The 14,251-nt window shown below is 38.2% G+C and overlaps 1 protein-coding gene across 1 annotated transcript in view; it reads left to right on the top strand.

The window, feature by feature from the left end:
• The window catches only part of GPATCH2 (G-patch domain containing 2), a 205,028-nt gene extending 193,443 nt beyond the window's left edge, over nucleotides 1-11,585 (top strand). Inside the window, exon 10 of the mRNA XM_010363215.2 lies at nucleotides 7,185-11,585. Within this exon, the coding sequence (XP_010361517.1) occupies nucleotides 7,185-7,405 (221 nt within the window). The 3' untranslated portion in view covers nucleotides 7,406-11,585. The remainder of the gene's footprint in view (nucleotides 1-7,184) is intronic.
• The last annotated feature ends 2,666 nt before the right edge of the window (nucleotides 11,586-14,251 follow it).

Here is a 14,251-nt window from a genome sequence, read left to right as displayed (position 1 = left end):
CTTTTCTGTTTGTTAGTTTTTCTTCTAACAGTCTGGCCCCTCTGCTGCAGGTCTACTGGAGTTCACTAGAGGTCCACTCCAGACTCTGTTTGCCTGGGTATCACTAGCAGAGGCTACAGAACAGCAAAGATTGCTGCCTGTTCCTTCCTCTGGAAGCTTCATCCCAGAGGAGCACCCTCCAGATGCCAGCTGGAGCTCTCCTGTATGAGGTGTCTGTTGACCCCTGCTGGGAGTTTTCTCCCAGTCAGGAAGCACGGAGGTCAGGGAGCCACTTGAGGTGGCACTCTTTCCATTAGCAGAGCTCAAGCGCTGTGCTGGGAGATCTGCTACTCTCTTTAGAGCCAGCAGGCAGGAACGTTTAAGTCTCCTGAAGTTGTGCCCACAGCCGCCCCTTCCCACAGGTGCTCTGTCCCAGGGAGATGGGGGTTTTATCTATGAGCCCCTTACTGGGGCTGCTGCATTTCTTTCAGAGATGCCCTACCCAGAGAGGAGGAATCTAGAGAGGCAGTCTGGCTACAGCAGCTTTACTGAGCTGCAGTGGGCTCCACTCAGTTCGAACTCCCAGCAGCTTTGTTTACACTGTGAGGGGAAAACCATCTACTCAAGCCTCAGTAATGGCGGACACCCCTTCCCCCACCAAGCTTGAGCATCCCAGGTCAACTTCACACTGCTGTGCTGGCAGTGAGAATTTCAAGCCCGTGAATCTTAGCTTGTTGGGCTCCGTGTGGGTGGGATGTGCTGAGCAAGACCACTTGGCTCCCTGGCTTCAGCCCCCTTTCCAGGGGAGTGAATGGTTGTGTCCTGCTGGCGTTCCAGGTGCCACTGGGGTATGAAAAAAAACTTCTGCAACTAGCTTGGTGTCTGCTCAAATGGTCTCCCAGTTTTGTGCTTGAAACCCAGGGCCCTGGTGTCATAGGCACCCGAGGGGATCTTCTGATCTGCGGGTTGTGAAGATCATGGGAAAAGCATAGTATCTGGGCTGGAATGCACCATTCCTCAAGGCACAGTCCCTCAAGGCTTCCCATGGCTAGGGGAGGGAGTTGCCTGACCCCTTGCACTTCCTGGGTGAGGCAGTGCCCCACCCTGCTTCCGCTCACCCTCCATGGGCTGCCCCCACTGTCTAATCAGTCCCAGTGAGATGAACCAGGTACCTCAGTTGGAAATGCAGAAATCACCTGCTTTCTGCATTGATCTCACTGGGAGCTGCAGACCGGAGCTGTTTCTATTCGGCCATCTTGTGGGCAACTCCCCATGCATCAGAAAATGTTGATGATATAATATTGCAAGTTCAGTGTTCAGTCGACTGAAAGGGTGGCATCTGGGATCAAATGTCCTAAGTTCAAGTTCTAACTGGGGTACTTTTTAGCTAATTGACTTCAGGCAGCTGAATTACCTCTCCAAACATCAGTTTCATCTATAAAATGGGGCCAATAATACTCCCCTTTCATGTTGAAAAGATCAAAAGAAATTATGAATATGGAAGCTTTTATAATTTCTAAGGGCTGCAGACATCATTGTATTCAGCGTTATCCAAATGTGTCTGTGATATATTTGTGATATATGGTCCATATACAAATTGTGATATATTATTCATATACAAACTGAGAGAGCCTAATATTGCAATTCATATATTGCTCAATGAATTTTTTTAGTGATTTGTACAATATCTCTGCTAAAAATTCTTATAGGAAATCAGGTAAAGAAATGTGTGTAGGCTTTTGGAGTAAGCTTAACCAAAGTTTAAATCCTAGCTTACTCACTGTGTGGTCAAGGTTAAGTGACTTCAACTCTCTGAGGACCATTAAAATTTCATTTTTGAATGAAGAGTAAAAATAGTGAATATCAGATACCTAACAAATATACCACATGCTTTGTTTAGACATGCTTTGTAGTAGGAGGACCAAAAATGATTCTGATTATATTGTGGCAGATAAACATTCCTATCTGACTTCAGGGCCAAAACAGTTTTCTATTTGTAAGATTTGTTTTTAATTTTTTGAAAATACATACTGTTTGATACATAAGCATTCCATAAGAAATATACTTCGGTTTAACTAAAAACATCTGTTAATAAGAACACTTCCTCCTCTAAGCATGTCAATAACAGATCATGTCTTTTATTCTCTACAAGGTTTTTATCACTTAAGGGAAAAAAACTAGTTTTACATTAAATTTCTGTTATTTAAGTAAGTCAGTGCATCATATATTTATGCACTTAACTATTTAAACTGATTTTAGTTAACAAAAGTATCATGAAGTATGTCTGCAATATTGCAGATAAAATTATAAACTAGTCTGAATTAAAGCTTTTCTATATTAATAAATGAAATAATTAAAACATTAGACGATGAGTAGTAGTAACACCTACCACTTTCTCTCATCTTAAACTGTGCTTAATGCTGTTCCTTGAGTTCATAATAACAACAATCAAAAATCCGTGTCCCTAAATTAGTTACTGAGAACAGAGGACACTATTATAACTTACCCTTGTTATAACGTTGCTAATAATAGTGAGAATAGCCCAGCCTCTCAGCTGGCTAGTCAAGTAATGGCGAAAAAAGTATGCGAAGAAAGAGTGATCACAAACTAATAAATGCCTTGTGAATACAGGGTAGGGACAGAGGCGGAGTGCACTAGCTATTCTATGGGAAGCAGCATGTGTCACCTCCCCTTCCATTGGCTGTTTATCCAACATCAATACAACACTTTAGGAGCCAAATTACTAAACAAGCTGCCAATTAGGCTTGCAGTCAGCTGGATAGATTAGTGGCTAAGAGAGGCCGATACAAGATTTTCATCTCTTGAGCCAATTATGCAAGTGAATTACCCTCCACGGTACTCTTTGGAAGATTTGAGGGGAAAGGACCGACTCAGCTGTAATGGATGTGAGAGATCCAGCAGACAGGGGGCTGGGAGCGGAAGCAGGCAGAAAGGTTAACAGGCGATGTATTGCTAAAGCTGCCTGAGCAGGAGAGCCTTCTAGGATAGGTCTTAAAGGATTTAACACTGCCAGGAGCAAAAGAAAGGGAAATTATGGTTGTGGTGTATACTGCACTGAGGCTGACTTGTTCCACTCCCAAGTCTTAGTCTCATAAAAGAAGGATGAGAAGCCAGCAGTAGATTTTACTCTAGAATCGCTTTCCATGAATAACGAAGTCTCTGTTACTGTTTTTGTTTTTTAGGTTGTGTTTCTATGAGGAAAGATTTGGCATTTGAGGAATAAAACGTTCTTTTTTCTTCCAAGTACAAGATAATGCTTTCTTTTGTGTCATACTGTTTTATTTTTATGAAGAGAAATGAAACCATCATTTAAAAAAATGAGAAAGAGTTCTTTTCTGTCTATATAAAAACAAAAGCATGAGAGTATGCTGATCACCCCTGGGCTACCCTGTTTGAAATACCAACATTTTAAAATTATAATAGTGAATCAATTATCATTTGCTGCTCACTTTAGGACTGAAAATGCACCATAATTTAGCAATTTTTATAGAAATATTTTAAATTGGCCTTATTCTTTTCTTAAATATTAAGCAAATTTTAATTCTGAACTTTTGCAAGCTATCCTATCAAAAATGTGAGTAGGCCGGGCGCGGTGGCTCAAGCCTGTAATCCCAGCACTTTGGGAGGCCGAGACGGGCGGATCACGAGGTCAGGAGATCGAGACCATCCTGGCTAACACGGTGAAACCCCGTATCTACTAAAAAATACAAAAAACTAGCCGGGCGACGTGGCGGGCGCCTGTAGTCCCAGCTACTCGGGAGGCTGAGGCAGGAGAATGGCGTGAACCCGGGAGGCGGAGCTTGCAGTGAGCTGAGATCCCACCACTGCACTCCAGCCTGGGCGGCAGAGCGAGACTCCGTCTCAAAAAAAAAAAAGAAAAGAAAAGAAAATGTGAGTAAACAGATGTACAGCCCAGAGCAGCATTAGACCTCTGGTCTGACTTTAGCTTAGGGTAGAATTAAATTAATTCATGACAATCACCAAAAAAATCAGGGATATGAGACAACATGCTAAGGCACTGTTTAACCTGACATACCTTATCAGCAGCTGTCCAGAAAAAAACTACGTACCTTGGAGGTCTGTGGAGGTCTGTCCTGGTTACCACCACAGTCATGACTTCAAAATAAAAAATTAATTGCTTTTGTGTTATATTCAACATTTTTGACAAAAGACTTTTATTTTGTGCATGCGTGTATGTATTTGTGACTAAGGTCCATTTTTCACTGTCACACACACACACACATATATTTATAATCTCTGTATATGCATTTTGCCCTTCTCATGCAGTAAATAATGTTAGTCAAGAATTTTTGTTTGACATTAGATGTTGCCACTCAATAGGCAAGTAGTTGAAGGTTCTTTCTGTTACATGTTAAGGTACTTGTTTCCATGAGCTATGAATTCATTTGAGAAATCCAAAGCCAATTAATCATTGGCTAGTTCTTACTCCCTGTAAGGAATTTAGCAAATGGTAGTGATGTGGTCTCTTCTTGGTCTTGAAATGCGTCGAGGATTGAAAATACCAAAATGTTTAATAAACGGCTTTGAAAATCAATTGATGATTACTCCATGGTAAATAAGAGGGTTGTAGGTATTAAAACCCATGTCTAGCATTTTGTGGCTTTCCTTATTCTACAAGTAAGAATCACAGAGCGTGACTCGCTTGCTCTTCCCCACAATGGGAGATACAGATTACCAGATAAGATACACTTGGTTCAACGCTGACATTTCTTTTACTATTATTTTATTTTTTACTGTGAAATACATAGTTCAAAGAATACACTTAAAAATGTATATGTACAGTTTGGGTGCCATGGCTCACACCTGTAATCCCAGAACTTTGGGAGGTCAAGGCAGGTGGATCACTTGAAGTGAGGAGTTCAAGACCAGCCTGGTCAACATGGTGAAATCCCATCTCTACTAAAAAATACAAAAATTAGTTGGGTGTGATGGCACACACCTGTAATCCCAGCTACTCAGGAGGCTGAGGCACAAGAATCACTTGAACCCAGGAGGCGGAGGTTGCAGTAAGCCAAGATTTCACCACCGCACTCCGGCCTGGGCAACAGAGTGAGACTCTGTCTAAAAAAAAAAAAAAAAAAAAAAAATTATATGAACAGTTTAAAGAGCAATAATAAATTGGCCATTTGGGTAACCACAACTCAGGATAAGAAAGAGAACACTACTGTACTCTGGAGTCCCATCGTTAATATTTTTGTTATTCTTATTGATGTTTGAGATCCAAGGATCCTTCTCTGCTGGTACCACCATTCTGAACATAGTCTCAGAGAAACAGTAGGACAGAGAGTTACAACTTTTTTTTGGTAGGTGGGGAGAAGGTGCAAACAGTAGGACAGAGAGTTCCAGCTTTTTTTTGGTAGTTGGGGAGAAGGTCCTGCAATAATCCTGAGTCAGAGAAGAAGAAAACTGATGATGGGAAAGGGGTAGTGGCAGGGTGAGGTGTAGGTTGGTGCTAAAGAGACTCACGAATCTTTGAGGGTAGTGAGTGGTTATGTCAACAGCTGCCCATTTCAACCTCTGTCTGGGAAGACATGGTCCACATTTCAGAGCAGGAATATGCTAGAGCCAGGTCTCAGCTGCTATACCACAGGCATTCTATAGATATTTGGAAAGTGTAGTATAGGAGGCCTATGGAGGGAATGGTGTCAAACACTATCCCTGTAAATTTGAGCCCTGGTATAAGAGATTGGGCTGGGCCAAATATGTTCTCACTAAGACAAAGGTTCTTTTAAGGTACACTTTCATCTCTCTCTTTTTTTTTTTCTTACAGACTCCAATATTAGTTTGTTTGTTAACCACTTTCTTCTAAGAGGGGAGTAACCATGAGAAATGCTCTGATAATTAAGATTTCTGATTGCTTGTATCTGGTTAGCTCTAGATTTGCTATATTCCCTTTTCATACACCATAATATGATACCTGCTGCTAGAGGAGAAACAGAAATGAACCAATCAAGGAAAGAGCCAACCTGTGCCACGCCTGGGATAGACCGACCATGGCCAAGGCCAAGCCCAAGCTTGCAATTGAATGAAAGAGCTCAAGTTCTTGTATTCTTTGATTTTCATGGTGTTTGTTAATTTCTCCATCTTTGGACTTCAGATACCTAGTACTTCTCAGTTTTTCCCTAGAACCAAATATACACTATCTATGCTCAACTTTTTCTATAAGGGCCTACAAAAGAAAATTAAATTAGAAGTCTATTTTTGAAAATGTCATCAAAGAGAAAATGCTTAAAATAGATGCATTTCTCAATTGCCTGCTAAGAAAATATGGTAAACAACATCTATATATAAATTTCATGTTAAGCACTAGCCAATCTCCTTTTTCAAATAAGGAATGAAGGGAGGAAGGGAGGGAGGGAAGGAAAGAAAGGAGGAAGGGAAATAGGGAGAAATATATCTATACCTGGAGGCCTATGGAGGGAATTGTGGTCTATGTCTCTGCAAATTTATATAATATATTTTTTAAATTTTATAATATATGTATATTTAATATTATTTTCCTCTTTTATTTCTACTAACTTAATTATATAGTCATTTAAATGTGGCCATGGAAGGAAAAGGAGGAAAGGAACTAAAGGATGCATACATTACAGACTGAATAATAAATAACAAGAAGAGAGATTATAAGAATGTAAATTCCTAGGAATTCAAGATGCCACCAATTGTGCTTTTTGTTTGGTTTGGTTTTAGTTTTGGTTCTGTCAAATGTCAAGGTCATGGGCAAATGTGAGATACTACCATATAGGTTGATGATTTTCAGAATAATCCATAAGGCTAACATGGTAATGAAAATAAATCCATTCATAGGGTACTTTATGGTTTACTGAGAAGTTTCTTTACATACATGATCTCATCTGTCCTACAGATCTCTGTGAGATAGGCAATGTAGGTTGTATTGTGGCTATTTAACAGATGAGGAAACAAAATCCCAGAGAGGTTGAATAGCTCACCCTGCTGTGAAGTGCTAGAATTGAAATTCTAAACAAGATCCTCTTCCATTGTTCTCTCAACTACAAGAAGTATCCAAAGATGAATATGCAGCCCCCTCTAGTACCTGGTTGGAAAAAAAAAAAAAAAAAACTAAGGAGAACATCATTTTCATAGCCTAATATCTTCACCTGTGTTCATACTAATTAATGTGTGCTGTTGTTTTATCATTTCAGGATTTGTAGGTGAAAATGCCCAGCCAATCCTAGAAAATAATATTGGAAACCGAATGCTTCAGAATATGGGCTGGACGCCTGGGTCAGGCCTTGGACGAGATGGCAAGGGGATCTCTGAGCCAATTCAAGCCATGCAGAGGCCAAAGGGATTAGGACTTGGATTTCCTCTACCAAAAAGTACTTCTGCAACTAATACCCCCAATGCAGGAAAATCCGCCTAAGAAAAGCAAAGAAAAAATGTTTTACAGACCTTATTCACTATGTCCCATTGTTCTAAAATCATAACATGACTTCTGTTTTTGAAGCAAAAATCTACATTGCCTCAAACACATCACTCTAGCTTCCTAACTGCATACAGTCCTACCATAGTGAGAGAAATGGGATTTCATCACAATTCATGGTGCTAAAATGAAAACCTCTGCCCTTTAATTTTTTTCAGTAATTTCCAGCTATTTCTAGGTATAAAGAGCAGCTCATTTCTCTTATTTATTTTAATCTCATGTGTCAGTACTTTCTGATGCTTTGCTTAATTCATGTATGTGTGCAGTGCTGCAATGCCCAGACAAATGTGAGCACACCCACCGGTTTCTAAAATGGGATAGGCAGGAAAGGATTGTGTTTTATATCATCCCTATCTATTGTAACCCAATAGACCTGCCATCGCATCAGCGAAGTCCGAACACATCTTTGTTTGAAAGGCTTGTCAATTTCATATTCCTTGAATTTGGCTTCTTTGTGAGGATTTTCTGACAAATGATACCCATTAATTTTCTATCCTTAGATAATATAGTGTGAAGTTCACAGTTGATAAACAATAATTAATGTTTCCCTTGGACATTTTGACAAAAATAAACCTCATCATTGTTATCACCAGAGTGCCCTCGACATTACTTTAATGCAGATTTTATAAATTTTACCTCATTTAGAACATAAAATGATTATTGAAAGAAAAATGTATTTTTTAAATTCACCATGATTGAACTGTAAATTCTATTAATCCAGATGTACTTCTACCTCTGTTTTCCCAAAAACTGATATTTTTTTTAACATCAACTCAAGTGTAGTAAACGGATTTATAATTTTAATCATTGGAGTAATTTATTACAATATTGAGTCAATTTATATGAAGAGTTAAATGGCTCTCCCAGAACTCAGATTTCTGGCAATGGCCCAAACCATTTAGAAGGTGAACAGAAGAAGTAAATGGTACTGATTTGCCCTTTCTAGGACCCAAGATGTGACTTTAAAACCTAGCAAAAGAAGTCCTTTTTATTATGTGCCTAGTATTGAGCTATTTCTGAGTCATTTGCTTCATAGTATCAGAGATTCTAAATTGCTTTTAGTTTAGAAGATCTTTATTTATTATCCTCATTATTAACAACTTATGATGATTATTTTATTTATAATGGCTTTTATTGGTTGAGTAAAGACTAAGATAACACACCTGAATCACTTTTCTAATGGGTTTTTTAAATCTTGTCACTTTCCAAAGAGATTTTTTTGTTTCTTTCTTTTTTTTTTTTTTTTTTTGACAGAGTCTGGCTCTGGCTCTGTCGCCCAGGCTGGAGCGCAGTGGCGTAATCTCGGCTCACTGCAGCCTCCCCATCCTGGGCTCAAGTGATTGTTCTGCCTCAGCCTCCCAAATAGCTGGGATTACAGGTACCCACCACCACATCCGGATAAGTTTTGTGTTTTTGGTATAGACAGAGTTTCACCATGTTGGCCAGGCTGGTCTTGAACTCCTGACCTCAAGTGATCCACCCACATTAGCCTCCCAAAGTGCTGGGATTATAGGCATGAACCACCATGCCTGGCCCCCAGAAGAGTTTTAAAAGGTGTTAAAGGAAGTTTATGCATGTAACAGACCTTTCTCAGGTGGTCCCCTAAAAAAAAATCCTGCCAACTGGGGAGGTGAAGGCCAACCTTCTATTTGAAATTCTTCACAGTTTGCCAAATGTACATTTCTTGAGAATCATCTTCTTTCCCAGGGATATTGTGCCTAGAGGACAGGTTGGTTAGGGGACTATGGACGACCAGAAGAGATGTTCTTTTGAATCACTCTTAATGGATGAAGTAACCCCATGGACTTTCTACAAGTTTTTTACTTATAAATTTGCCATTTTCTAAATGGATATTTTCTAAATGCTCATTCTATCTCTGTAGCCAGGGAAAGGGGGAAGATTATATACAAGTTTTAAAACTTCTTTGTGATAGTGTATTGTGCTCTAGGATCTATTCAAAATTTGGAGTTTGAGCTTTTTCTTAATTTAATTGCCTGGAGATCTGCAAAAACCGTAGGATCTCAGAAAGCCAAGTGTGAAGCCACTAAGAGCAAACAATGAGGTCATTATGAGCCTGGTTCCAAACTTCTGAGGACTTGGCTGTTCTTTTTCACCTTACTGTGTTCTAATGGAGGTAAAAACCCTTGTAGTGAAGAAGAGCAGTATATATATCAGACTAGTGTATAGGAACTTCTTCATTAAATATTGCAATCCTTATGAATGCTGTTTATTGTTGCTGTTCTGGCCAGATACAGATCTTCCAAAGCAACTTCTGTAGGATGTACATTTAGGTTCTCTAACACCTCAAAAAAATTATTCTTTGTATTTTCAGCTAATAGAAGACAGTTCTTCATCTTGACACCCTCTTTGTTTTTCACAGAGGACTTAAAATACTTCTTATTCTGTTGAAGTGTTTAATTGTGCAGAATATATGTACTCTACAGTATATGTGAATCAGCACTCAAAGTAGAAAAGTGATAACATCCCAAGCTTCCCCCATACTCCTACTGACATGCCCTCAGCATTCAGTCTTTAAGAAAATTCAGTGCAGACCTGATGTTCTGGTTGTACCTGAACTTAATTGGAGAAACAAAAACAATTAAAATAGGATTTTTTTAGTATAAATCAAATGTCTTTCACCATCTGAAGCCCACTAATTTGAGTTTTATATATAGTTACAGTTAATTTTTTGCCAGTTACGATGTCCATAGAACCCCAAGATTTAGAATGTATAAAGGAAAGATTTATGTTTCCCTTAAAAGGTAGTAAGATGTTTCTTCTGCTCCTTTGTGAAGCCACTCTTCTACAGTATCTGTAGCCTTATAGCAAATTAACTGGTTGTACTAAAAATTTTAGAGAGTGCATAGGTCTTCCTTTTCTATCCTAATTACCTGCAATAGCCTAGAGACAGTGAGCATGATTACATTACCAACTTGACTGTTTAAAAAATTTATTTGTTATACTTGATAACGACCAGACTGTGTGCTGGAGTCATTTGTTTCCTTCTTTTCTGCTCCCCAAATACAATATTTAATTTGGTTGCTTTTATTTTTAAACTATATGGCACCCTTTTAAATAAGAATTCATTGCTAATTAAAATCTGCCAATAAATTGGTCTCAGCATTTAAATACCATATATTTTATAACTCATACTGTGGTTATCAAACAGAAGTTAACACAGTAGGTGTAAAGATATACATAATGTGTACCTATAGGTGTATTTATAATGCCTATGTGCAGTATACAGACATAATTAGAAAATATTGCATTTTATTAATGTTTATATTAACATAGAGAATTGGTATTCTTGTAAATTGAACTGACAATTGCTTCTATTCAGTACATTTCATTTTGAGCGGATATTTCCCAAAAGAGAAAAAAATCGCTGTTGACATGCTTTTTAAAACCATTTTCATCTGTATTTTGTCTTTCAAAAAGAAAAGTGATCTAAATTGGCATTGTAAAGAAATTGCTAGCAAAGAATTTTTTTTTTATTCTTTCTTTTGGCAGAAAGTTATATTAATAGTACAACAAAGAAGGAAAGAATAAAACCTAATGTTTAAGACCATTATTTATAAGCAGTCATTGTCTTTGTGCTTTAAATGTTTCCCTTTTACCTTACAGTAATTTTTTAACAGTTGAAAGTACTTCAAAAATTTGTTTCAATGAGTACCCGATGACAATTAGCATTTAATAATGCAGTTAAGTTCATTGTTATTAAGCCTTGAAAAATTTCAATATCTCAAAAAAATTAGAGAAAAATATTGGTAAATGTATTTGATTCACGAATGTATTCATAGTCGATTGTGAGCTGCTCTACCACATTTCCCTGTTTTTATTGTTTCTGTGAAGCTTGATTAGACTAACTTGCTTAAGGTCTCTTTCCGCTCAAGGATTCTGTGATTCTAATGTAACAGGGTATGCAGGCTCTCTCTGACCACTTAAAGTATCAGAGTTCAAATCTGTTACAATCACTCCATTTCCTTTTGGAAAGTTGTGCCTCTCATAAAGCTGCTTGGACATTTTAAGTGTTTCGTAATACAGATGAAAGTATTGAGTTTTGTTTTCTGTAAGAGGCATTTCACTATGTTGATTAAACTTATCTTTTCTCCCAAAAAAACTGAGTAAAATTGTTAAAATAAGTAGAGTTTTTTTTGTTTTTTTTTTTTCATGCAATAGGTATTAAATACTCATTGATTTAACAGGCTTGTAGTAATATATACTCAACTGGCAAGTGGACCATGAAGGCTCCTTCTGCCAGGTTCCTACTAAGCAAAGACTCATTACTTTACACACCTGACACTTTAAGTAGATCCAGATTTGTCTCCAGCAAGTCACTGCCATTAACTACCAGGAGTATGATCTACTATTGCCACTTTTAGTTTTATCTGTACATTAAAGTTGTCTCCTGTCTTTGAATTGTCAGACAGTTTAAATCATTCTCAGATCCACATACCTCCCTCCTGTTGCAATATCAGAATGTCCTGTGTTTGTTTCTTAATTTTTCAAGGCTGAAGTAAGGTGAAAATTGAGGGCTATTTTTTATGTTTCTTTTTTTTTTTTTTCAGTTTGAACTTTCAAGATAAAGTGCTAGTATATTAAGAGTGTGTAGAATGCTTGATTTTCTAGCTGTAAGACTGTAGAGATAAAAGTATATTATAATAGTATCCCAAGTAAAATAGCCAAAACTATCTTCTGTTTGCATCTTCCTATTAAATTTCTAAAAAAAAAAAAAGTTTCTTTCTTTATAAAAACAATATTCTTCAATAAAAATAGAAAGACTGAGAGACAGTATACTCACTCAATATATGCTTTTCAAATCCAAACAAATTCTTCCATCACTTATTGAAGTTAATTTCTTCAAATGCCAGAATTTCATATTTATGATAAGCAAATGAGTTTAGCGAAGATAAAAAAAAAAACCAAACTAAAGTTCTGTTAGATGACTGACAAATCTGGGATTCTAAAGTGTCTCACTGATGCCTGTAATTCATTATGGAAACAGTATAGATAAACCATCTTTCATATACGAGGCATGAAATTCATAAAATAATTTTTAGATGGCTGTGAAGCACTTGGGGAAAACACATTGAAAGTTTAAAATGTATAATGTGCAAAATCACAGTATTTCTAATACACTGGCCACAGCGTTGTTACGTTCTCAGCAATAAGTACAGTGGTCCGCAATCTGTAAGGCTGGGTTCTTGATCGTCCTACCTCTTTATATGCCTGTCCTTTTATTGTACGTCTTCTCATTCCTTTGCTGTTTTTTGTAAACACACATCTTAGTCTACTTCACACGTTTTAATATTACAAGACAGTCTTCCAAAAGGAGTGAACAATTGCGGAGCACACAGGAAACCAGCATGTTTTGACTCCCACGCCATTGTATTTCTCCATTAGGTCCCTTAACAACTCAGCTAGAAACAAGCGGCAGATTTTTTTCCCTGACTCAGTGAGTAATTGTCTGCACCGTAGTGACAGATGTGCAATATAGCAGCTTCTTCAGGAAAAAATTAACAGTTTGTCCAGCATGTCAGCTCGCTCTTTTTAGTGCTTGGGAGGTCTTGGCCCCATTATAGATGATTTAGAAATTGAGGCAAGCAAAGACCAGCTGCCTGCACTGAAAGCCTTCGTTAGCCAGCCTCATCTGCATTCCAGGACTCACTTACATCCAGAAATTGGTGGAGCCCCTCTGGCCACAAGATGAGTATGGGCTGACAATGCCTTGATTTGTTGAGAGAGAGAATAAATGGGTTTTTCAGAAGATGAGGAAATATCACCATTACTGGCCAATTTACAGCATTTTATCTGTTCTTCAAACATGTCACTTTTGTTATTGTTGCATGGTAATTACATAGTGAAACGGAAAGAAAACAAATTCTGGTTACGTATTCAGATGGATTGCAAAATCATATAATCCTGATAAATGCCCATTTATGATACACATGGATGAAAGGTTCATTTTAATTTTGAATGGCTAGCTCAGCCATAAATAGGATATAGGATTAAATTCCAGAGAATCTGATTACATCAAAGCAAACAGTCTTTCTCTTTACTTCTTCAGATTCAGGAAGATACCATGAGGCATTTTCACAAACAGGATTTTCCTGAGACAACATGAAAAGTGAATTCAGAATTGCATTTTCAAAAGAATAACTCCCAGTGACGCCCGAGAGAGATCTTGTTCTGGGGATCATGACCTTAAAGGCTTCTCAAGAAGCCGGTGGACCAAAAGATTCAGTGTGCCAAAAGATTTCCACCTTGGAGGAATCGCCCAATTTTTTGAAGCTCACATTCCTGGTTGCTTCTCAAATCTCACCAAATATTTGGAGAGCAGAAATCCAGTGCTTTTCCTTGTGTTCCTGTTTGGAAGATTATTTCTCCCCCATCCCCAAGCCAGTTATGGTAAAAGAATGTGAAAGTTTAGCTGATCATGAAAAGCTGAGAGATGCACGGGAACAAGGGGGAGCGGCACCCCAGGGCCACTACTTAAAATGTCAGGTGTGGAAAGTAATGAGTCTTTGCTTAGTAGGAACCCAGCAGGAGGAGTTTTCATGGTCCACTTGTCAGGTGGGTATATATTACTTCAAGCCTGTTAAACAAATGAGTATTTAGTGCCTACGGACTCCCAATTTTGCTGTGGCAGGGAAAAGGGGATACAAGAGGTACATTAGCACTTAACTGCCTTGGGCTGGGGTGGGAGGTCAGGAAGTGGTGAGAGACGTGAGTCACTTCTGTTCATGATCTATTGGTCAGAATTGGCCACACGGGCCCAAATGAATT

This window comes from Rhinopithecus roxellana, chromosome 18 (assembly GCF_007565055.1).
Source record: "Rhinopithecus roxellana isolate Shanxi Qingling chromosome 18, ASM756505v1, whole genome shotgun sequence".
Taxonomy (NCBI): Eukaryota; Metazoa; Chordata; class Mammalia; order Primates; family Cercopithecidae; genus Rhinopithecus; species Rhinopithecus roxellana.
The sequence above is the reverse complement of the archived record's forward strand: the minus strand, read 5'-3'. Positions and strand labels throughout refer to the sequence as shown.